The sequence below is a fragment of the Peromyscus leucopus genome, chromosome 14 (assembly GCF_004664715.2).
Source record: "Peromyscus leucopus breed LL Stock chromosome 14, UCI_PerLeu_2.1, whole genome shotgun sequence".
In the NCBI taxonomy this organism is placed as follows: domain Eukaryota; kingdom Metazoa; phylum Chordata; class Mammalia; order Rodentia; family Cricetidae; genus Peromyscus; species Peromyscus leucopus.
Window position 1 is genome coordinate 48,508,912 of NC_051075.1, and position 24,718 is coordinate 48,533,629.

General features: G+C 44.3%; 1 protein-coding gene across 1 annotated transcript in view; it reads left to right on the forward strand.

The window, feature by feature from the left end:
* Slc39a9 (solute carrier family 39 member 9) overlaps window positions 1-24,718 on the forward strand; it is a 38,107-nt gene that overhangs the window by 7,110 nt on the left and 6,279 nt on the right. Inside the window, exons 2-4 of the mRNA XM_028876138.2 lie at window positions 14,969-15,077; window positions 19,328-19,528; window positions 24,349-24,417. Coding sequence (XP_028731971.1) covers window positions 14,969-15,077; window positions 19,328-19,528; window positions 24,349-24,417 — 379 coding nt within the window. The remainder of the gene's footprint in view (window positions 1-14,968; window positions 15,078-19,327; window positions 19,529-24,348; window positions 24,418-24,718) is intronic.

Genomic DNA, 24,718 nt, shown 5'->3' on the forward strand with positions numbered 1-24,718 from the left:
TGACTGTGCCATGGAACTTGCTGTAGGTGGAGTCATACCATGTAGTTGAGGTCCATGAAGGGGTCATTGATGACGACAATATCCACTTTGCAGAGGTCAAGGCAGCCCAGGTAACCAGGTACCCAATATAGCCAAATCTGTCCATGCCAGCCTTCACCATCATGTCTTAGGGATGAGGCCGGCACTGCACAAGAAGATACAGCTGTCTCTGAACAGGGAGGAGCAGAGAGCCTGAGTTATAATTTTTAAAGTTAATTTTTATTATCATTTTTTTAGTTAGACATGACAGTGGGTTTCATTATGGGCTGTTTATGCATACATATGTTTTTGTCATCTCCACCCTCATTGCCTTTACCTGCTCCCCTTTACCCACTGACCCCCTTCTTCCTACCTAGTCCCTCCTCCACTTTCATGTCTTAATTTCTTTCTTTTTGGTGACCCAGTGACTCTCATTAGGGCTGCTTGCAGGATCCTGGGTGAAGGGTTAATAACAGGCATGTTATTGTCGCTGTACCACTGAAGGAATTTCTCTTCTTCCCAGACTGACCATTAACTATCTGTAGATAGACAGGGAGGGGCTGGCCTGTGGCTTCTGAGCCCCTCCTCCTTCAGCTGCCATTATCTGCTTATAGGTTCTACAGGAGGTGGCTTTGGAAAGGATGGTTCATGAGCCTTTGTCCCTTCCATGACAGGATATTGACAGACCCAATTTTGTGCTGGTAATCACAGCTGCATTGTGAGCAAGAGTACAGTGGTGATGTGATGTTCTGAAAGCAGCATTCTACCTCATTCCACATAGGAACATGTTCTTAAATTCTCTCTCCTCTCTTCCATGATGTTCCCTGCAATTTGGAGAGGGTGATATAAAAGTGCCATTTATGGCAGGTCACTCACCAGTTTCTTATTCTCAGAACTTTGAGTTAAGAGTTTCACAGTTACCACTAGCCACTGGCTAAAAGAAGCTTTTCTGACCAAAGCTAACAGCAGCACTAATCAATGGGTATAAATGTAATTGTTTAAGCAGTTTAATGGGCACATCACGTCCATCTAACAAAATAATAGCAGAAGCTTTCCCACTAGTGTTTATGACATGCCATCATGTAGATTCACCCTCCTGTGGAGAAAGTCTCAACTCAGATAAGGGTTACCCCATAACTGACTGCCCCTGTTGCACCACTAGGCACTTCTTGCCTGGCTGGTGGTGTAGCACACAGGATTAACAACCAACTGAGACTTTCAGTGATGATTCCCTCCAGCAGCCTGCCTAGCATCCTCTGGCACTGTGTGTGCTAGCTAACAGGAAGGAAGCTTCCAGCTCAGTTCCGCTTGATTTATCTGTTCCTGCAACCAAAGTATAGGCTGTCTTTAGCACCAGGGTCTTATCATCTAGTTCTGGTGGGCAACCAACAGCCATGACAAATGCTTAACATTGTTTGGGGCTCTTCAGAGGCCTCCTTGACCAACCACTGGTAGAGAGTTAGCCCACCTACCTTAGTTATGGTTCCTGTTGCTGTGATGAAACACCATGACCAAAGCCACTTGGAGAAAAAAGGGTTTATTTGGTTTACACTTCCATATCACATTCATCATCAAAGGAAGTCAGGACAGGAATTTAAGCAGGGTAGGAACCTAGAAGCAGGAGCTGATGCAGAGTCCATGGAAGGGTGCTCAGCCTGCTTTCTTATAGGACCCAGGGCCTCCTGTCCAGAGGTAGCACCACCCACAATGGACTGGGCCCTCCCACATCAATCACTAATTAAGAAAATGCCCTACAGGGTTGCCTACAGCCCAGTCTTACAGAGACATTTTCTCAGGTAAGTCTCCTTCCTCTTTAACTCTAGCTTGGGTCAAGTTGACTTAAAACTAGCCAGCATACCACCCTTGGTACTGGAAATTTCTTTAATAACTTAACAGTTTTTTGAAGAAACTTTATCCTTATAGGGTGCTTCCATTTACATTATTTATTTATTTTTATTAGCTTGACATTAATGAGGTTTCCTAAGGCTTTTTCATACTTTTTCAGATAGTCTTAGTTTTGGTTGCTCCTCCCTCTGCACTTCCTCTCCTCCCGAGTCCCTGACTCTCTCTGACAACAACAACTTCTTCTTCTTCTTCTTCTTCTTCTTATTATTATTATTATTAATTATTATTATTATTATTACTAGAGACAGGGTCTCATTTTGTAGCCCTGGCTGTCTGGGAACTCACTATGTAGACCAGGCTGGCCTCAAACTCACAGAGGTCCTTCTGCTTCCTGAGTGGGATTAAAGGCATGGGCCACTAATCCCAGCCTGATTTATAATCTTTGCTTTTTATTTGGGAACTAACTTTTTTTTTTTTTTTTTTTGAGACAGGGTTTATCTGTGTAGCCCTGGCTATCAGGCTAGCCTTGAACTTACAGAGATCCATCTGCTTCTGTCTCTGAGTACTGGGATTTAAGGCATGCACTACTTCTGCACAGCTGAGAACAAACATCTAATATGAAGAGCTTCCCCTCTCATCTCCTCCACAATCATAGAAACTTTTCAGCATTTGTTTGTACTGCAGAGGTCTGTGGTGGTTGGCCTTAGCATTCATGGGTAATATTTCCCTTGGAGAGCCAAGCTTTGTCCTGTAGCCTCCCTCTGTTGTGGCAATCTTCTTGGCATTTAACTTTTTCTTCCTTTACTTAAATATTAGTTTTAAGCTTTGTTTGGTCCTTTCAGAGTTTGAAGTTTTCTTTGTGTCTGATTATAATAAGTGATTCATTCATAATAGGTATCTCTGGGTATTTTGACTTATCACCAAATAAAAGGCTATGTGTTTGCAGAACAAGTTTGTTCAGTCTGCATTTTCTCTGGCTGGGTCCCCTTTGAGGTAGGTGTGACCAAGTGGCATTTCTAGGACTTTTTGCATTGTGTGTTGTCTTACTCTTTTATTGCCTTATAAGAATGTAATCTTTTGTGCCTCTTGACTTTCATTTCTGAGTTCTAAGACTTTAAATTTTACCTCAGTAAATTTATCCTTATGTGGAAAGCAGCCAGTAACATGTCTTTCCTCAGATCTGAACTACAGATTATTGTTTTGTAATGCCCTATGGCTGATAAAACTAAGTTTAAATGAGACAAAATCAGGAAATAATCAGATACAATATTTTTTTGAAAATTTCATTTCTTCTAAGATGCTATATGGATATACATAATTAAAATTATTTGCATGATTAAAATAGTCTTTCTTTCTTTCTTTCTTTTTTTTAAAGACAAGGTCCTTGTTATACATGGCTGGCCTTGAACTCACAGAGATTCACCTACATCTGCCTCCTGAATGCTGGGAACAAGGGTGGCACCACTGCTCACTGTGTACTTATTTAGTTCTTCCTGTATACCAGGCACTGTGTTATCTTATTTAATCCCCAGGACAAAAATCCAGCGGCATTGTTCATGTGGCTTTACAAATAAGTGAACTCAGGCAGGAGAAGCCACGCACTTTGGTGAGGAGAGACCGTGGCTCCCAGTGTCAGTGTTTGTCCACTGGAAGATACTGCCCTTCCTGATAGGCGCCATAAAGACAGCATGAGAACAGGGTTCTTTCCACTACCAAATCAGGAGCATCTTAACACCGTTAACATTTTGCCTTCCCAGTTTCTCTCCTGTCATGGTCTTAGTTGGGGTAGCAAGACTTCAAACTCCCTGGTACACAGTTGTGTGTGTGCAAGGCTCAGAAGCCTGTAACACCTGCCCAGTTGGAATCTGACATAGTTACCATTTTGAACTAAGATTAGTTTCCAACTTGACATCTTCACTATTTAATCAATCTTCATTATTTTGGTGCAAAAAAATGATGTCCTTTTACAGGGAAGAAGAGAAAAACTATTCAGAATGTTCCTGTGGGTGATAGGCTTAACCTAGGCTCTAATTGAAAAGTGTATCTGTGTGTCTATATCTGTCTTTCTGTCTGTCTTTCTCAATTGCTTCTCCACCTTATTTTTTTAGGATAGAGTCTCTCACAGAACACAGAGCTTACCCTTTTCAGCTAGACTAGCTGGCCATCGAGGCTCCCTTCCCCCTTCCCTACCTGTCCCCAAGTGCTGGTGTTACAGACATGCACCATCACACCAGAATTTTTACATGGGTGCTAAGGAACTGAACTCAGGTCTTCATTTCACCAAACTCTGAGCCATATCCCCAACCCCATAATTGAAGAATTTAGAGATGAAGCTTTTTTAAATAATGAGATTTAACATCCTCCATGGCTCACTTTGAAATTCCAGGTAACAAAGAATAGTGCTGACTGTGGTACTTAGAATCTACGGTGGAATTTCAGAACCCTCAGCAAGGTGTGGTAATGCATGCCTGTCAGCCCAGGTGAGATGGTTTGTCAAAGGCAGGTTTGAGTTCAAAGCCATTCGGTGTACATAGCGGGAACGCACTTTTAAAAAAAGAAAAAGAAAAAGAAACACCAGGTGTGGTAGCTCACGCCTTTAGTCCCAGCACAATTGCAGAAGCAGGTAGAGTTTTGTAAATTCAAGCTTGGCCTGGTCTACACAATGAGTTACAGGCCAGCAGGGCTATATAGTAGGACCCTGACTTTAAGAAAACAAGGAAAAGCCGGGCGGTGGTGACGCACGCCTTTAATCCCAGCACTCGGGAGACAGGCAGGTGGATCTCTGTGAGTTCGAGGCCAGCCTGGCCTACAGAGCGAGCTCTAGGACAAGCACCGAAACACAGAGAAATCTTGTCTCAAAAAAAAAAAAAAGAAAGAAAGAAAGAAAACAAGGAAAGAGGAGAAAGAGAAAAGAAAAACAGAAAACTCCTCAATTATCCTTGAATACTAGTGGTTGATTTCTAACTTCCTGAGCCAGAAGTATTGGGTTATTGGGTTAGAAATTCTTCTGTCTCAGTTATATGGGATTTGGAGTGACAAGGTCTAGATGATTATATCAATCATGGGAAGTTTCTCCTTGCTGCCCTGATCCTAGTATTTATAATCTAGCAAATCCTGGGCTCTCCATCTAGCAGTACACTCAGCCTTATTTCTTTATGCATTTGACAGCCAAATGGAAGAAGACTAGCTAAAAGAAAAACAAAACAAAACTGTTAAACAACAAAACAAGTTTTACCAACAGGCAGTGTAGCATAGTGATTAAGATAAACTCTGGGGCTGGACGTCATAGGTGCGAGTCAGTGCTCTGCCACTTCCTGGCTATGTGAGGCTCGGCACATTACCTTCCAGGCCTCTGTTTCCCCAGCTGTACAGTGGCATAATAGGATTGTTGGCAGGACTGACTGAGCTGGCACATACATGTAAAGGGATTAGAGTAGAACATGTGTGGCTTACTGAGTATTTGACAACTGCTAGTTATACAGCGATGGAAGAAGAGTATTGGTGATGCCTTTCCTGTCTAGAACTCGACCGTCCTAAAACCTAGTTAATCCAAAGAACCGACAAGTCTGTCACTAGTCAGACATCCTGAGAGTAAGCATTTTGTTTGTTCTTTATTGCCTCTGCAAAAATGTGTGCCCTCTAAATGTTTCCTTTTGCCAACTGGCAGGGTGATAAGTCCTTGTCAATAGAGGATACTGAAGAGAAATGTAAGAGGGAGCTATTACCCTTTTGGGTCTGGCCTGCTTGCTCAGCAGGCTCCTAGGCAGTTTCTCTGGCACTGATGTCGGCAGCATACCAGCAGCCTCCCTGTGCAAATGGCCCGCTCGCTCTGGCAGGGCCTGCAGCATGCCTGGAGTCTTAGCCCTCTGGGTAGGCTTCTCTGTGCCCGGCGCTTACACTGCAGCTGGGCGTTCGCCTAGGCTCCTGGGGCACACACAGCTGCTCGGCACTCAGCAGGCATCAGCTTCCATTGGCACCCCTCCTGGGTGATTTTTATAGGATAGTCTCCAGTGAGAAACCCATGGGCAGCTTTTCCCAGTGCCCTGGAGTGACGGTTCCCAGCAATTCCACCAGCATAGTAACTCAGAAGCTCCTGCTGTTCATTGGACCCCAGCCATGCCCTCTTCTGCACTGCTTGGACCTCAGTCTTCGTCTTCTTTTAATTTTGAGGTATTCTTATCTCTGTCCTTAGGTGGCAGCCACCACTCCTTGTATTTGCTACTTGTATATTCTTTAGAATTCTTTCTATCTAGCCAGTTCCCCATTGCTTCAGTCCCTGTTAAAGTTATTCTTTATGTTCAAATGACTTTATTATGGTTTCTCTTTCCTGGTTGGACTCTGACTGATTCGGCTAGGTTATTGTTGGTTATTGTTCAGAAAATCATGCAACACCAAGGCTGAGCAGTCACTCCAGTCTGGCATGAGACACAGCAGTTTAACGGGGGCGAAGCTGGAGGCTGCAACAAGTGGATCGCTTGAGCCAAGAAGTGGAGGGCCAGCTGAAGCAACACACAAGCTCCCATGTCTCAGAAAACAAAAGAGATAGGTGAGCAAGTCCAGTATCATAATGCGAGGCAGCTGACCTTTAGTGTCTGCCCTGGAGTCGCTAGGGAGTAATGAGAGAGAGCTGTGATGAACAGAAACCACCCGTTATTTCATACACAATGCCTGACACTGCCAAAGCTTTCTGTTTTCCAGAACTGGAAATCGGGATTTTTGTATGAAATCCTCCAAATGTCGCTTTGAGACTTAAGATTTACACATTCTCAACTCACATTTGAGTTGTGAGAGCACCTGGAGGGTCTGCTGCTTTTCCCAGTTGTCTACAGACAAAGGACAGTGACTAGTAGAGACAGATGGACATGACGGAGAGCAGAGATTAGCATTCCAGCTAATCACAACCCCTCAAAATGCAGTGTTTAAAACCACTCAGTGAAGGAGAAACTCTCTTTGTAAAAATACACTTAGGGGCTATGGAGACAGCACGGTGTAATGGCATGTGTTCTTACAGATGTTTGCTTTCCAGCACCCATGGGGTGGTTCTCAACCATCCCTAACTCCGGTGTGTGGGGGGGGTGTTATGCGTTCTTCTGGCCTCCATAGGCACCAGGCCTGCACCTGGTGTACATACATACATGCAGGGAAAGCATTCCTATCTATAAAATTTAAAATCTTTAAAATATTTTTATTAGTTCTTGGAGAATTTCACTCAGTGTATTTTGATCACATTTACCCCTACTTCCTCCAAGATCCACCTCCTCCAGGAGAAAACATCTTAATGATCACATTCGAGACATTGCACTCTCTGATTCAAACAGAGTACAGTAATTGGTAGTAGCTCACACTGTGAATTTACATGTCAATTCTGTGTTGATTTTAGCGGTAACCCTGTTGAGGAAGAAGTCTAAACCCTGTTAGGTAGGGATGAAACTGAGCTTCAGTATATAATAAGTTCAATGCCTGTTTATATAGTCTCTAGTTCGCCTAGCAACTAAGAAAATGATCTCTCTCTCTCTCTCTCTCTCTCTCTCTCTCTCTCTCTCTCTCTCTCTCTCTGTCTCTCTGTGTGTGTGAGTGTGTGAGTGAGAGAGAGAGAGAGAGAGAGAGAGAGAGAGAGAGGAGAGAGAGAGAGCCACAGAGACAAGAATGAGGTTGCCGGATCCCCTGGGGCTGAAGTAACAAGTGTTCATAAGCCTCTGGTGTAGGTGCTGGGATCCAAACCTTCCCACACAGAGCAGTAGGCACTCTGAACTGCTGAGCTGTCTCTCCAGCTCCCAGCAGTTTTTGTTGTTGAGACAAGATTTCACTATGTTACCCGGCTGGCCTAGAACTAACAGAGATCCACTTTCCTCTGCCTCCTGGGATTAAAGGTATGCTTCTTTCCTCCCTTGAGACAGGATCTGATGTTAGCCCAGGGTGCCCTGGAACTTGCTAAGTAGTTAAGGATGACCTTGGCTCTCGAAACCTCTGCCTCCACCTTAATGGTGGAATTACAGGCATGTGCCACCATGCTTCATTTTCTGTGGTGCTGGAGATTAAACCCAGTGCTTCATGCATACTAGGCAAGCACTGAGCTACATTCCCAGCCTGTAGTTAGCATTTCAAAATGATTTATTTTATGTGTATGGGTGCTTTGTTGGCATGCATGTCTAAGTTCTGATATTCTGGAAGTGGAGTTATAGACAGCTGTGAGCTGCCATGTGGTTCTGGGAATGGAACCTGGGTCCTCTGGAATAAGAGCCAGTTCTCTTAACTGCTCAGCCATCTCTCCTGCTTCCATCACCTTTTTTTTTTTTTTTTTGGAAAGGCCTGTTTATAGTCAATTATAGATAGTTTGTTTGTGGGAAATTTAATATAATGTGTAGAAGGAAAAGAAAACAATGTTTTCCTACAGCCTAGTAGGGTCACTAATAACATTTTATATCTGCTGTGGGATGTTCTGTATGTCCTGTGGGAGCCCGTTCTCGGGTTCCTCGTGGCTTTACCCAGCAGGTCTGCATAGAGGATGATTAGAACCACAGGCCTGAGTGCAGGTGTCTGAGATGGTCTGCACTTGGCTGTGCTAGGGGATGGTCTGTATGTCAAGTTGCTTGCTCTGATTGGTCAGTAAATAAAACCTGATTGGCCATGGCTAGGCAGAAAGTATAGGCAGGACTAACAGAGAGGAGAAAAGAAAGAACAGGAAGGCAGGAGTCCCTGCCTGCAGCAGCTGCCAGGACAAGGAAGATGTAAAGTACCGGTAAGCCACGAGCCACGTGGCAGGGTATAGATTTGTGGAAATGGATTAATTTAAGATATAAGAACAGTTAGCAAGAAGCCTGCCACGGCCATACAGTTTGAAGCAATATAAGTCTCTGTGTTTACTTAGTTGGGTCTGAGCGGCTGTGGGACTGGCAGGTGACAAAAATTTGTCCTGACTGTGGGCAAGGCAGGAAAACTTAAGCTACATATATCCATTTGTTTCTGTTGTATTTTTAACATGTTTGCATAGGTGATGTAGGTATAATTTTACATTTTCCTTTTTTGTTTGGGAGTTCTTGATTTCCTTTGTTGTTCAGATTTAATACAGGCATTTTCAAATGTCTTACTACATTCAATCATTTTATATACTGAAAGTCTTGTGTGTTCATTTGTTTTTGACATAAGATTCAGAATAATGGAGCCAGGTGTAGTTGCCTGGCTCACTTCTTTGGAGGCAGATGCAGGTGGAGCTCTGTGAGTTGGAGACCAGCTTGGTCTATACAGTGAGTTCCAAGACAGGCTACAAAATGGAGAGACCCTGCCTTCAAAAAAAAAAAAAATAGAATGATGAATAAAAGATTCCTAAGAAGGTTCTTAATCTTTTAAGAATATATTTGCCAACAAATGCAAATGACATTTTATTTTCACATTATTATTGTTCATTTTTAGAAAACTTTAATAGGTAAAAATACCGTTTTAGTCTGTTCATTGGACTCTCTATATTCTTGGTACACTTATTGCCAGTATTTCCCCAGCTTCTTTGCTAGTGGGTTTCTGCTTTTCTTTTTATGGTCAGCTGAAAGAATCTACACATGATTTGTTTTTATGTCCAGTTCTTTTAGTTTTGTGTTTGGAGACGGTTTCTTTGTGTAGCCCTGGCTGTCCTGGAATGCTCTGAAGGCCAAGCTGGCCTCGAACTCAAAGACCTCTGCTTCTGAGCGTATGTCACCACCGGCTGGCATGTTTAGTTCTTTTATGTTTAGAAAGAAAAACAGATTAGTCTTATCTTCCAAGATTGGAGGAAGTGGCATTAATAAAGTGCATGCTTATCATTACTTCCGGGAAGGCTTCATTCATCTTTATGTTAAATGAATTAGAAAAGGCAAGTCTAGATGCCCCCCCCCCCCCCCCCCCGGCCACTGTTTAAGCTGCTCCTCCACACATTTCCCCATTGTTAGAAGATGTGTGTGTGTGCACCACGTGATGTTGAAGCTAAGCACTAGCAGTGTCTCTGCAGAGTGTGCTAACGTCCTCTTGCTATGCGGTAATAATGGCAGTGTTTACAGAGGAGGACACAGAAGGATGGGAGGTCATGCTGCCGCCTCTTAGAGCCCAGGAGCTTTGGGGCACCTTGTGTCAGTAGAAGAGCTTGAACAAAACCCAGATCTGAGCTACTAATCCTTAATGACAGATCATGTAGTGGAGAGCAGCATTGTTGTTTGGACAAGAATTATTCCATATCCTCAGTATCTCCTCAGTGCTTGGGTGGGATCTGTCTTGTTCTAGCAGATTGACCTCTGCTTTTTTAGGACACTGCTGATGCTTTGAGTACTAAAGTGGGCTCGGACACAAAGAGACAGGAATTTTTAGTCATCAAAAGCTTCTAAAAGTGTTGGTTTGTATTTGGTTGAACAGAATAATTTGTTGACTTTTATGAGCTGGAAAAGAAAAACTATTTAATTTTCTTGCTGTCTGCCAAGAAAATTAAACAGACTTCAAAGCTTTGCACTGATAGCTAATGGCATTGATGCAAGCTGTTGTTTTAATTAATACAGCTGGCTGATTCTTCAGCCCAATCAGCTACAACTGTGAAGTTCTAAAATGAAGTAACAAAACCCATGGCACTGCACAGTTCATGCCTCTCTCGAGAAAATAGTTCATTACTCTGACAGGCACTATTGCTTGGGGAGCTCTCGTCCCATCTTGAAATATACCTGGAGTTTGTAGTTCTTCATTTAAATATACTCTTTTAGTGATTTACCACAGGCAGAGGAGGGGAGCTGCCAGCACTTTGTTAACTTTGATAAACACATAATTTGAGATTGAATCCCTGGTTGTAAAGTTATATGAGAGAATACAGCCATACAAACACCATAGAGCCATTATCTCCAGGCTTGAAATAAATCAGATTGAGTCTAAAATGATGGTGATGGTGTGCTGGCTAATTTTATGTCAACTTGACACAAGCTAGAATCATCACAGACGAGAGGGAGCCTCGATTGAGAAGTGTCTCCATAAGACTGGGCTGTGGGCAAGCCTTTAGAGCATTTTCTTAATTAATGATTGATGTGGGAGGGCCCAGCCCCTTGTGGGTGGTGCCATGTCTGGACAGGCGACCCTGGGTTCTATAAGAAAGCAGGCCAGTAAGCAGCACTCCTCCATGGCCTCTGCATCAGGTCCTGGTTCTAGGTTCCTGCCCTGTTTGAGTTCCTGTCCTGACTTCCTTTGATGAACAGTGATGTGGGAGTGTGAGCCAAAGAAACCCTTTCCTCCTCAGGTTGCTTTGGTCATGGTGTTTCATCACAGCAACAGTAACTCAAACTAGGACAGGTAGTTAAGGATTTTTTTTCTAATCGAAGTTGACACTGCAGCTCATGGCAGTGGTGCTTATATTGTTTGACTAGTCCTTTTCATTGGAGTATTGCCTCTGTCAGTCACCATCAGAAGGCTCATGGAGATTACCAAGGTGGTAAATTTGCTGTAGGATAGTCTTTTCTTTCTCTTACTGAAGATTGAAACAATAAATGAACAAGGTTTTCTGCTCCTTGGGGGGAAAAAACCAGTTATGATTGAAGATATTTACATTAATAAGACAAATGGTAGCTGCTTCATGTTTACTGTGATGGATCCTGTTATGGTCCTTTCTTAAGTATTTGTATAACCCTTGACTAAGACAACTTATAGAAGGAAGAGTTTGTTGGAATTTACAGTTCCGGAGGGCTGAGTCCATCACCATGGCAGGGAGGCGTGGCATCAGGAAGGCATGTCGGGAGCAGCAAGCTGAGAGAGCAAACTTGGAATGACACGTGGCTTTTGAAACCTCAAAGCCGCCTACCCCAGTGACATACTTTCCCCTACCTGTTGCACGAATCCTAAATGGTCTTAATAAAAACCTGGAGCCGCTTTCAGGGTGAAAGCTGAAAAATCAGAGAAGCAGAGCAAGCCGCAGCTACCACCTCTTACCTTACCAACTCCTCAGCCTAAAAGAGAGTGAGTTCCTGTCTCCTCCTGCCTTATATTCCTTTCTCTGCCTAGCCATATCACTTCCTGTCTCAACCGTCCTAGTGCTGGAATTAAAAGTGTGTGATACCAAGGGCTGGGATTAAAGGTGTGCACCACCACTACCTGGCTCTGTCTTTCAGACTAGATTAATCTTGTGTAGCCTTGAACTCACAGAAGTCCAGATGAATCTGCCTCCTGAGTGCTAGGATTAAAGGTGTGTGCCACCACTGCCTTGCCTCTATGTTTAAGCTGGTGGCTGGCTCTGTCCTCTGATTTTCAGGCAGTGTTTGTTATTTGATAGAACAAAATATCACCACACACACACCTGAATCTATCCCAACAGTTCACCAACTGGGGACGAAGTATTAAAACATCTAAGTCTTATTTTGTTTTTTGAGATAGGGTTTCTCTGCATAGTCCTGCCTGTCCTAGAACTCACTGTAAAGTAGGCTGGCCTTGAACTCATGGAGATCTGTCTGCCTCTGCCACCTGAGTGCTGGGATTTAAGGTGTGCACAACCAAGTCCAGCTCTAAGAATTCTTGACATGGTTGCATGTGTAAGGAAAATGTCGGGACCATTTTCAGCACAGCTGTCTGAAGGGCTCCATTGCATTCCTGAGGTTAAAGCCAGGGAGGTGGCAGTGCTCAATTCTCTCATGTCTTGTTTGAAACAAAAAAGTATGTGATGTTTACTGTCAGACTAAATAACCCTTTATATTGAAAAACAGAAGCAGCCCGGAGTAGTCATGCACACCTTTAATCCCAGCACTCAGGAGGCAGAGGCTGTGAGTTCCCAGCCTGGTCTACAGAGTGAGTTCTGGGATAGCCAGAGCTACATAATGAGACCCTATCTTGTGTCAGGGAGGGGGATGGATGGGGGGGGGCAACACTGAAGCTTTGTGAAGCACTATTTCCTGTTCTTTTTACTTTGTTATGTACCTTTACCAACTGGCTTTAGACCTGATTATGGTTCTTGTTTTCTGCATAGTGGCAGGGTTTTCCTCATTTAAACAGCTGTGTGACTACTGTCTTTGTGAGATGAGTTGCACAGGATGGACTGTGTGTTATCATTGAATGTTTGGAGAGTGCAGCTCTCCCGTCCCTCTCTCATTAACTAGCTAGACAGCGTGGTCTCGGATAAATATTTCTCATCCTTGTTCTTTGATTTTCTTTTTTTTGGTTTTTCGAGACAGGGTTTCTCTGTGTAGCTTTGCGCTTTTCCTGGAGCTCACTTGGTAGCCCAGGCTGGCCTCGAACTCACAGAGATCCGCCTGGCTCTGCCTCCCGAGTGCTGGGATTAAAGGCGTGCGCCACCAACGCCCGGCTTGATTTTCAATCTGTATGCCAAGGGAGGATGCTTCCTTACACTTTCATCAGTCTTACACTCAGACTAGTTTTGATAACTCTGGCGTCTGCTTTCTAAAGCACAATCCTCCTGTCCCAGCCCCCACAGTAAGTATGGGTTATACCACCACATCTGCCTTCTCTGAACCTCCTCTTTCTCCTTTTTTTTTCCTTTGTGAGAATTTCATATGAGTTACATCATGCCCCCCACCTCCCTCAAACTCCTCCTTTGTCCCATGTGAACATTCTGGTGTTTGTTTTTTTGGTTTTTTGAACAGGGTTTCTCTGTGTAGCCCTGGCTGTCCTGGAACTCGCTCTGTAGCCCAAGCTGGCCTCAAACTCACAGAGATCTGCCTGCCTCTGCCTCCCAAGTGCTGGGATTAAAGGTGTGTGCCACCACTGCCCAGCCATAAACATTATTTTCTATGGGTGTTTTGCCTGCACCTGTATATGTCTGTGACCACATGTGTGCCTGCTGCCTACAGAGACTGGAAAAGGACATCAATCAGATCATCTTGGAACTGGAGTTGCAGATGGTTGTTGATTATCCATGTGGGTGCTGGGAATCAAACCCGGGTCCTCTGCTCCTAACCAGCCCATGAGCATTCTTGTACAGGTTTTTTCAGTTCTCTTTGGTAACTCCCGAAAAAGGGTACGCACGTTTTTAACTAACAAAAATCAGCTATTTATAAAAACAAACAAATGGACTGGGGATATGGCTCATCTGGTAGCGTGCCTACCTAGAATACATGAAGCCCTCAGCTTGGTCCCCAGCATAAAGCCAGATCCACTGTGTGGATCTCATGCCTGTAATCTCAGTACTCAGGAGATAGAGGCAGGAGGAACATAAATTCAAGATCATGGTTTGTTTTTTTTTTTTTAATCTAAATCTTAATTGTTCAGTTTCACCAGTGAAGACTCAGGAGCCAGATGCTGGGGTGAAAACCTGCTAGTTCAGAGCCAGAGAAAGCTGACCTTCCTCCTACGCTGTCTCAAACAAAAACTCAAACTAAATGTCCTTCCCTTTTCCTTCCTGTGCATCTCTCTATCCATGCTCCTGACTCCCTCTTACTCTGTTTTTTTTTTTTTTCCTGTCAACTGGTTGCTTGCTCTGCCTCTTATATGATTGACTTTATTTAATCCTATTTACAATATTCTAGCAGAAAGCTCTTAGATTAAAAATGTGTGCTAGGGCTAAGCCACACCACAACCAGAAACAGATTTTTCCAGTAAAGAACACAATCTTGGGGTTCATGGTGTGATCAAATATCCTGCAACAAGGTCATCTTTAACTACATTATCAAGTTTGAGGTCAGCCTAGGCTACACAAAACCCTGACTCTCAAGAAACAAAGAAGTCATGATCTTGTTGCGTTTCCCAGGTTGTCTCAAACTTCTGGGCCCAAGCAGTCTTCCTCCATCAGCCTCCTCAGAAGCCAGTGTGCCTAACTTCTCATCTTTTAACTGGTACTTTTCACGCTTACTGGCCGTTGTGGCTGTTGGTTTCATGAATAGAAAATGTTCCCCATTTATCAGTCAGTCTTTCTAATACAGCAGTTCTCACCTGTGAGTTGTGACCCCTTGGGGAGGGTTGAATGACCTTTCACAGGGGTTGCCTAAGACCATTGGAAAACACAGATATTTACATTACAATTCCTGGCAGGAGCAAAGTTATACTTTGAAATAGCAACAAAAATAATCTTATGGTTGGGGTCCCCACACCATGAGGAACTGTACTAAAGGGTGGCAGCGTCAGGAAGGTTGAGACGCTCTAACGGTTTCTTCTGCTGTCTTTCCAGGACCGACTGAAGCTGGTGACGGTGCTGGGTGCTGGGCTGCTCTGTGGAACCGCACTGGCGGTTATCGTGCCTGAAGGGGTGCACGCACTGTATGAGGAGGTTCTGGAGGGTGAGCGCCAAACCCCTTGCTTGAGAAATGTTGGTAGAGGAATAGTGGATTTCTTCTGGGCACAGTTCATGTTTGTCCCAAATAGGGTGTGTAAGAGATCTCTTTAGACACAGACATGGAACCCATCCTTAGCAGTCTTCTGAATGCCATAATTCATGAAGACTACTTAATAATCATTTGCAACAATGAGTGATTTGAGCCTTTTTAAGTATAAGTTCTTATTTTGTGTGTGTGATGCATGCACATGTATGTGTTTGTGTGCATGTGAGGTACATGTTAATATTTGTACACATGAGTATGGAAGCTAGAGGTTGATGTCAGGCCTCTTCCTCTTTTCTCTCTGTACCTTTTCTTTCTTTTTTTTTTTTTTCCTTTTTGGTTTTTGGTTTTTTGGTTTGGTTTGGTTTTTTGAGACAGGGTTTCTCTGTGTAGCTTTGGAGTCTTTCCTGGATCTCACTCTGTAACCCAGGCTGGCCTTGAACTCACAGAGGTCCGCCTGCCTCTGCCTCCCTGAGTGCTGGGATTAAAGGCGTGTGCCACCACTGCCCAGCTTACCTTTTCTTTTTAATATTGTGTTTAATTATAATTTGATATGGGGGGGGTAAACACATCCTATGGTGCGTGTGTGGAAGTTGAAGGACAGTTTGTGGGGTCAGTTCCCCTCTTCTACCATTGGGTCCTTGGATTGAATCAGGCTTGCTTACAGTCATCTTTGCCCGCTCAGCCATCTCATCATATCCTCAACCTTGGTTTTTGAGACAAGCTCTCTGACTAAACCTGGAGCTCACCAATTGGACTAGACTGGGTGGTAAAGAGCTGCAGGGGTCCTCCTGTGCCTGCCCCTCAGTGCTAGAAAAACAGGTACACACCACCATGCCTGGCTTCTTACATAGGTACTGGATATTTGAGCTCAGAGAGTTGGGACATGTTCCCTTGTTGTCCATATTCTGGTAGAGTTTATTGGTGGGTTCACTGTCTGGGCTTGGTGTCTTCATGCTGGAGGGTGTTGATATTAGTAACTTTTCTCACTGCTGTGACCACATTCCTGAGGAGAACCAGCCTGATGGGAGAGAGGTGTTTTGGCCCACAGTGTGAGGGATCGTGTCCATCATGGCAGGAAAAGCTGGCTGCAGGAGTGACTCGCGGCTATGGTGGCAGGAGTGTGCAGTGGCTGGTACATTGCATTGGCTGTTAGGAAGTGGGGAGAGGTATGGGGAGACAGAGACAGAGAGAGACTGGCTCAGGCGGGGCTGTGTGACCCTTTAACCAGCAAGCCCTTTCTTCCATCCAGTAAGGAGTAGAGGAACCAACTGTCTTCCAGCCATCACATCCCGCCCCAGCCCTCATAGGTTCATGGTCATCTCATAAAATACATTCAATACTTGACTTCCAAAGTCCCCAGACTCGTGCAGTTCCGAAACTGTTGAAAAGACCAGAGTTTCCTCTGAGACTCAAGGCAGTCCCTTCACTGTGAGCCCCTGCAAAGTAAGAAACAAGTTACTTCTCTCCTAGTATACAGGGGCACAGCGTAAACATTTGGAAGATACGTGGAACAGTGGTTCTCAACGTGGGACTTGAACGACCCTTTCACAGGGGTTGCATATCAGATATCCTCCCCCTCCTCCTCCTCCTCCTCAGATGTTTACATTATGATTCATAGCAGTAGCAAAACTACAGTTATGAAGTAGCAATGAAATTAATTTTATGGATGGGGGTCATCACATGAGGAGGAACTAACTGTATCAGAGAGAGGGTTACAGCATTAGGAAGGTGTTTTAGTTAGGGTTTCAGGTGCCGTGCTGCAGCTTTCAGCAGAAGATGGCTTGTGTCCCCAGTACCTGTGACACCATGTTGCAACTTAGGCCTTCATAGCTTCCTGTACAGCCCACTCAGGGAATCGGGTCTTGTCTCACATTGCTTGGGCTTAGAGGATTTGTGGAACCTTGGTACAAATCTTGATCAAATAAAATAAATATTAAAAAATTAGAGCCAGTTATGGTTGTATGTATGTGTAACCCTTGTGTTAGAGGGTAGTGTATAGGTAACTGATCCTGGGAGCTTTGCCAGCCAGTCATTGTAGTCAAAACGGCAAGCTCCAAGCTCAGTGAGAGACCCTGACTCCAAAAATAAGATGGTGGGCCATCAGGGTGACTCAGTAAAGAAGGGCACTTGCTGTCAAGCCTGATGGTCTCATGAGTTTGACCCCCAGAACTCACATGGTGGAGGGAGAGAACTGACTCCCTCAAGTTGTCCTCTGACCACCACACGTGCTTTGTGGCACACATGCATTAATGCCCCTTCCCATAAAATAAATAAATGCAGAAAATACAGTGGAAAGCCATAGAGGAAGATGTCTGCCTCTGGCTTCCACATGCATACACACAGTTGAGCACATGTGTATATAACCCATGCACATACATGCAAAGATTTTTGGCCTTTTGTTATAGGAGTAACCAGTCGTTTTTGGTTGGCTTTAAGACCTACTGCGGGAGATGAAACCTATACTTGACACTACTAGAGTGCCCAAGAACCTGAGACTGACTAGATAGGTCATGAACCTGGGGAAAACTACTACTATTCTGCTAAAGGATCGTGGCAGGAAAATGACTTGTAGAGCTGAGACATGCCTGAGTGTAGTCTAGCTGCATGGCTTGCAATCTCCATTATACTGACATTTAAGGGTTCTCTGGTCTGCTTGTTTTTTCCCCTTTTATATTTTCTCAAAACACAGAAAAACAGCAGATTTGTTCCTGGAATAAACCTGTTTCTCTTTTACAACAACCAGGAGAATAAAATTACACATTATAATTAAAAAATAAAATAAAAGGACTTGCAATGATATGTTGCTATACTGGTAGTGGAGAGCATGGCCGAGCCTCATCAGGGAAGCTTGTTGCAGTAAGTAGAAATTACAGAGAGATTCACAGCTGGACAGTGTGCAGGGGCGAGAGGCTGTGGAGCACTCAGTCCTCAAAGGGATTTCTTCTTCATCCAAGTCCTCCCACGGGATCTTTGCAGAAGAGGAGGCAGACAAACTGTGGGAGCCAGAGGTGATGGACGGCTCCAGGGAAGCCCCATCTTCCAGACACAGCAGGACTGATGCACATGTGAACTCACGTGTGAACTCACAGAGGTCTGACACAAGGCCTGCACAGTGGCAGACTAGACAGACCCCACTGCTGGAAATGGGAGGTGGACACAGAGTCCCACCTCTGCCCCAGCCAGGAAGTTACTTGTGACTGAAACCTGCCAGGAATGGACAATTCATTCTCTCCAGTGGAAACTTAGTGTATCAACCACTCTCCAGGGCGGGTCCCACCCCCAGGAGTAGTTGACTGACAGAACATAGACACTGTAGGTTTTGTGTGTGTGCTTTTTGTTTCATTTGGGTATTTTTTTATCTTGATGATTTTCTTTTCTTTTAGTCTGTTTCGATTGTTGGGTTTTTTTGTTTTTGTTTATCTTTGTTTTGTTTAGATAGATAGAATATAAAGTTGGGTGAGTAGGGACGAGGGGAGGACCTGGGAGGAGTTGCAAGAGGGAAAGAATGTAATCAAAATATATTATATAAATTTTTTTTTAAAATAAAAAACATTTGGTCTTTAAGTATTTATGTTTGAAATGTCAAACACGTGACTGTAAGTTAGAAATATCCTTTGGTTGTTTGTTTGTGTCTTAACTACCTTGATGATCTAGAAGACTATGCCTCTGCCTCTTCAATGGCGTGTGTGTGTGTGTGTGTGTGTGTGTGTGTGTGTGTGTGTGTGTGTGTGTGTGTGATCACTAATATTTTATAAGAACTAAATGTTTTCAATCCTGTTTGCTTTTTATTTGCAAATTTTGTATCAGCCTCGGTGTAAAAGTGTGTGACTTGGACTGCAGTTGCTTTCATTGCCAAGTCCTGCCCTCACCTGATTTCAGAGTGAAGCTCCGTGTGCTTTCTGGGGAGACTGGAGAGAACTTCTCAGATGAAAAAGGAAGATTTAAGTTTGGGGCCCTTGGAAATGTGACTGCATTCTTGCATGGCGATTTGCTTCCGTGTCCAGGATTTTGAGTTGGTAGACAGTCCGAAGGAAGGTCTGCATGCCAAAAGCAGAACGCACTGGGGAATGTTTTCTTTACAGCCTTTTAACTTCACGAGTTTATGGTTGCCTCAGTTTCAGTATAGGAATTAGGTGTCTTTGCAGGAAATTAAATAGCACTTAAAACACAAATGGAAGCTGTTACATTTTGTGGTTTGTTTGCTCCAGGAAAACACCACCAAGCCAGTGAAACCAAGCAGAATGTGATTGCCTCAGACAAAGCAGCAGAAATGTCAGTTGTCCGTGAACATGAGCACAGCCACGACCACACACAGCTGCACGCCTACATAGGTGTGTCCCTTGTCCTGGGCTTCGTGTTCATGTTGCTAGTGGACCAGATTGGCAGCTCCCATGTGCATTCCACTGACGGTGAGTAGCTCTCTGGGCTGTGCAGGCACTTTTCAGTGTGGAAATTTACAAACTGAATGGTTCGGTCTACACCAGTGGCCTTACTTAATGCCAAACTTATGTTTTCCTCAGGTGTTGTGGGGCATTTTATTCAGTTGGGGGAGCTAGTGAGTCGTGGCACGGCACAGCTGTTGATTGATGTACCAACCCTGCTGGACTGAAAGCAGTCTATTTGGGTGAGAGTCTAGGGTAGAAGTCCTCCATCTGTTTGGTGCCGGGAACCCTTAGGCAGTCTAAAGCCTGTGGCCCACGTACTGGAATGTTGGTCTTTATAAACTTAGAACTGCAGAGAATTCAAGGCTATCCTCATCTGCATATCGCCAGGAGAGAGCACACACAGTGAGACACTATCTAAAAGCTAGCCATTCAACAAAGACCCCAAACCAAGCAAGCAAGCAAAAACTTGATAGTAAGTAAATTCTGATCTGCTTATTAGATTCAGGGAGGAAAGAAGTAAACAAGGAAGTCCAACAGTGCTTTGACCAAGATCAATGTTGCCAACATTCTGCTTTTGGTGTAGCTCAGAAAGCTATCAGACCGACTTCTTTGCAGCTAACTATAAACTATAAACCTTGCAGAAAACTATAAACTATAAACTGGACAAAATATTAAAACTACCATCTGAAGACAGCAGAGAGTCAGTCACTAAGAGCAAGTAACATTCTGCCAAGCATAACATCTGGAACAGAAATACCTATTTTTACAGGTGTTGGTAATCAGTGTCCTTGGGGGCAACTAGAATTGTGATGAAAACTCAGTCTTCCCAAGTGTTATTACGAGTCTGTAATCCTCGCTCTTGGGAAGTGAGGTCAGGAGGATCAAGGCCCGCTTCCATTACATAGCAAATTTGAAGCTAGCCTGGTCTACTTGAAACTTTGTTTCAGAAAGCCCCCAGTGTTTCTGGAACAGACCTCAGGACAAACAGAGCCCTAAAAAGAAGGGAGAATTCTAGTGTTGTGGGGTATCCACCAGAGAAGACTTCTCAGACATGGGATTAAGCCAACAGGAAGTCTTTATCAGCCAGAGGGTGACTACACTGGGTGTTCTGGACCCCAGGGTAGTCCAAGCCTTTTTCAGGGTGAGCTTTTAAGCACAAAAACATGTCCTAGGTTGGCACACCTCGGTTAGCAAAAACAGTTAGCTAGAATCAGAACTGCAGAAGCCAAAAAGCAAGGTTAGAACATTTAGAGACTTTCCCAGAACTATGGACTTCGATGGATTAGGATTTTGTTCTTGTTTTGGTAGGTGTTGGTGGCATACGATGTGACCAGGGCTCTCAGGAGGCGCAGGCTGGAGATGGGAGTTTGTAAGGACCAGCCCTGGCTACACAGTGGCACATGACACACTGTCAAGACTAAACTGAGAACAGCAGAGGCTTTCCATCCACTGAAGTCCCATGAGTCCTGGGCTGGCCTCAGACTCTTTATACAGCCATTGATGACCTTTAATCACTGATCTTCCTGCCTCTACCTCCCAAGTGCTGATGTGCCACTATGTCCATACTGTACCTTTAAAAAAAAAACTCCCCATTCCTGTCAGGGGGGCAGAGGCTGGCTGATCTCTGTGGGTTCAGGGCCAGACTGACCTACATAGTGAGTTCCAGGAAGGCCAGGACTACATAATAAGACAAACAAAGAAAACCCAACACTTCTATTTTGTTTTGTTTTTGCCAGGGCTGGAGAACTAGATCCCTAGTGCCCAGGTAAAAGCCAGACCTACTGCACACATCTGTACCCTCAGTGCTGGGGCAGGGAGCAGGGGAGCCCTAAGGAGCTCACTGCTTGGCCAGCCAGCCTAGGTGAACCAATGAACAGTTCAGTGAAAGACTGCCACAGTGAAACAAAGCAAAGTATAGAAGGATTGAGGAAAGATGCCATCAACTCCCGTGGGGTACTTAACATGGACTCACGTTAGCCAGTCATGAGTCTATCCTGTAATATTTGGGAACTAAAGAGTTAAAACTTTAGCCCGGTGGTGGTGGTGCAGAAGGCAGATGATTTCTGCGATTGAGGACAGCCAGGGCTACACAGAGAAACCCTGTCTTAAAAAACTCTTAAAAAAAAAAAAAAAAAAAAGAGTTACAACTTTTAAAATATGGCCTGAGAGCTATAAACTCATTGACAGAGTGCTTGCCTGGTACATACAAGATCTGTCCATGATCCTCAACACTGAGAAATCAGAATTTTTAAAAAATACTTTGTTCTTATTTTATGTGTGTGGGCATTTTGTCTGCTGGAATGTCTGTGCAGCACATTCATGTAGTGCCCACAGAGGCAGAAAGAGGGTGTCAGATCCTCTGGAACTGGAGTACAGACAGTTGTCAGCTGCTATGTTGATGCTCAGAACTGAACCCAGGTCCTCTGGAAGAGCAGCCAGTGCTCTTAACTGCTGAGCCATCTCTCTATAACCTCCTGCACTCCCCAAAATAAGAAAAGAACTTTAAATAAATTATATAGGACCGATAGTGCCCTGTGATCCTGCACCCAGAATTCAGTTAGCATGTATTCATTCTGCCTCCTGTTTTCCCCCAAGATCACTGTTTTTGCTGGCTTCAGATGTGTGTATCTTTGATTTTTCAGTTTTTGTTTTTTGGAGACCTCTTTATGTAACCCAGGCTGGCCTCAAACACACAACCCTTCTGCCTTCATTTCCCAAGTGCTAGGATTACAGGAATGTACCACCATACACAGCTCTGGTTTTGTGTATTACTAAATCTCAGTAAAAGTTAATTCACTTATCAACATAGTGCTCAATTGTAATCTCTTCCTGTAGATTTATAACAACTATTGTTTTCTTCATTTAAAAAAGAAAAAGAATTATGTGTTTTTCTGTGTGTGTGTGTGTGTGTGTGTGTGTGTGTGTGTGTGTGTGTGTGTTTGCTTGCTCACACACATAAGGGTCTCCACATAGGCCAGAGGTGTCACATCCCCCTGGAGCTGGTCACAGGTGATGTGATTGCTGCAAGGAGAGCTCCGTTGGTCCTCTGCAAGAGCAGTAGGTGCTCTTAACTGCTGAGCCATCTCTGGCCCCAAAATACTGTTGGAAACCCCTAATGTTTTAAATAATATTTTTACTAATTCTTTGATAATTTCGTAAAATGTATTTTGATCATAGTCACACACACACACACACACACACACACACCCCAGCTTCTCCTAGATCCATTCCACCTCCTTACCCACCCGACTTCATACATTCTCCTCCCCGCTTCCTCTCTTCCATGAAGTCTAATTTGTGGTGCACAAATAAATACTCCTGGGTGTGGGATGTGGAGGCTGCTCTAGAGAGTAGTTGACCTACTAGGGGTCACACTCTTTAAGAAAACAGACTCTTTCTCTCCTAGCAGCTACCAAATGCCAATAGCTCCTTAGCTAGGGCTGGAACTTTATGCCCTGCCCCCACCCCACCCCTGTGTTTCCCATAAAAGCAATAACATCCCCAGCAAAAGAAGTTATAAAACAGTATTGGGTGCCTAGTGCTGCAGTGCATTCTGGGAGGCATGTTAGAAACCGAGAGAAAGAAGCACAAAGTACTGGTTATAGCTGGTCTGGGGGTGGAAGACAGTGAGGTGGACACAGAACCTTTGCAGTGGCTCGTGGGTCCCAGCCACACAGAATGGTAGTTGAGCCAGGAGATAGTTGTTTTGAGCTAGGATCATTCTCTGACCTTTTCTCGATGGATATGGTCTAGGATTCAATTTAGAACAATGTCTAGGTTTTGGGTCAATAATCTGGGAAGGTAAATACTTGCCCAGAACTAGAGGTGAGGAGATTTAGGGGAAGGAGGGTGAGAATGATGTTAGAAAGTGCTAGAGAAACTGTGCTAATTGTCTGGATACTAAGAAATACTGTGGAACCAACTGATACATAGCTTAAGAACCTCCTCAAGCCAGTTGTGGTAGTGCAGACCTGTAACCAGAGGCTGAGCCAGGGTGTCTGCATGGTCTTCAGAGTGAGTTCAAGGCCAGTCTGGCACTTAGTGGAACTCTTATCTCGAAATTAAAAAAAAAAAAAAAAAGTCAAAAGGGGACTGGGGATTATAGCTCAGTGGAAGAGTGTTCCAATTCGTGGACGGGGCCCTGCCTGGGTTCAGTCCTCAGCACTGAAGGGAAAACCTGCCTACCTGTGGTGGCGGCTGACCTGAGCTGGCCAACAGCACAGACGACAGGTGGTGTCTTACAGATGCCTTGTGTGACTGGCTGAGGTGAGTCGGGAGAGTAAGAAAAGCAGTAGGGAACTGTAGTGAATAGCCTGGGTTTAAATTGGTGAAAACACGTTAGTTAGGGTGGTAGCTGCAGAATGGAGATGGGATGAGAACAGAGTTGCAGGGGGTCAGATGAGCCTGCAAAGAAGTAACCAGAGGCCCTAGAGCACTCTCTGCAGACTGTGAGCAAGTTCAGGCAGGTGGGGGTAATACACTGCAGGAATTTATCCAGGGAAGCCTGAGTCAAGAGTTCCCTCACACCCACCTTCTTAGTACAAGAAGAACATCGAAGTATTTGAAGTAGAAAGAAAAAACAGCAGTGAGAAAAACAGTCTACATCCAAGTTTGGAACCTGAGCTTTCAAAATACTCATCCAGCTGAATGTGGTCTTTTATACCCTTAATCCCAGTGCTCAGGAAGTTGAGGCAGAGGAACTTTGAGTTCAAGGCCAACCAGGGCCACACAGTGAGACTCCCGCTCTAAAGTAACAATGATAAAAACAAGTGGACCGTCTCCAGACAGATGTTTCTATTGCTTTATGTTATACTACTTAGTGATCCTTTCTCATTCTCATGTAGATCCAGAAACAGCAAGGCCTAGCAGTTCCAAAATCACCACCACGCTGGGGCTGGTCGTCCATGCTGCAGGTAAGTCGGGATTGCAATAAGCTGCTCCACACTAAATGCTCTTCGGGGAGGTTGCTGAACAAAGCCCTCTAGCTTGAGCACAGCCCTGTTATGTCTGTGTTGAGTTTATCAGCTAAGAACAATTTCTATATTTATAATACCTAAACACAAAGTATAAGATGGGCATGGGGAAAAAGAAAAAAAAAAGATCTGCCAGGCGGTGGTGGCACACGCCTTTAATTCCAGCACTTGGGAGGCAGAGGCAGGCGGATCTCTGTGAGTTCGAGGCCAGCCTGGGCTACAGAGTGAGTTCCAGGAAAGG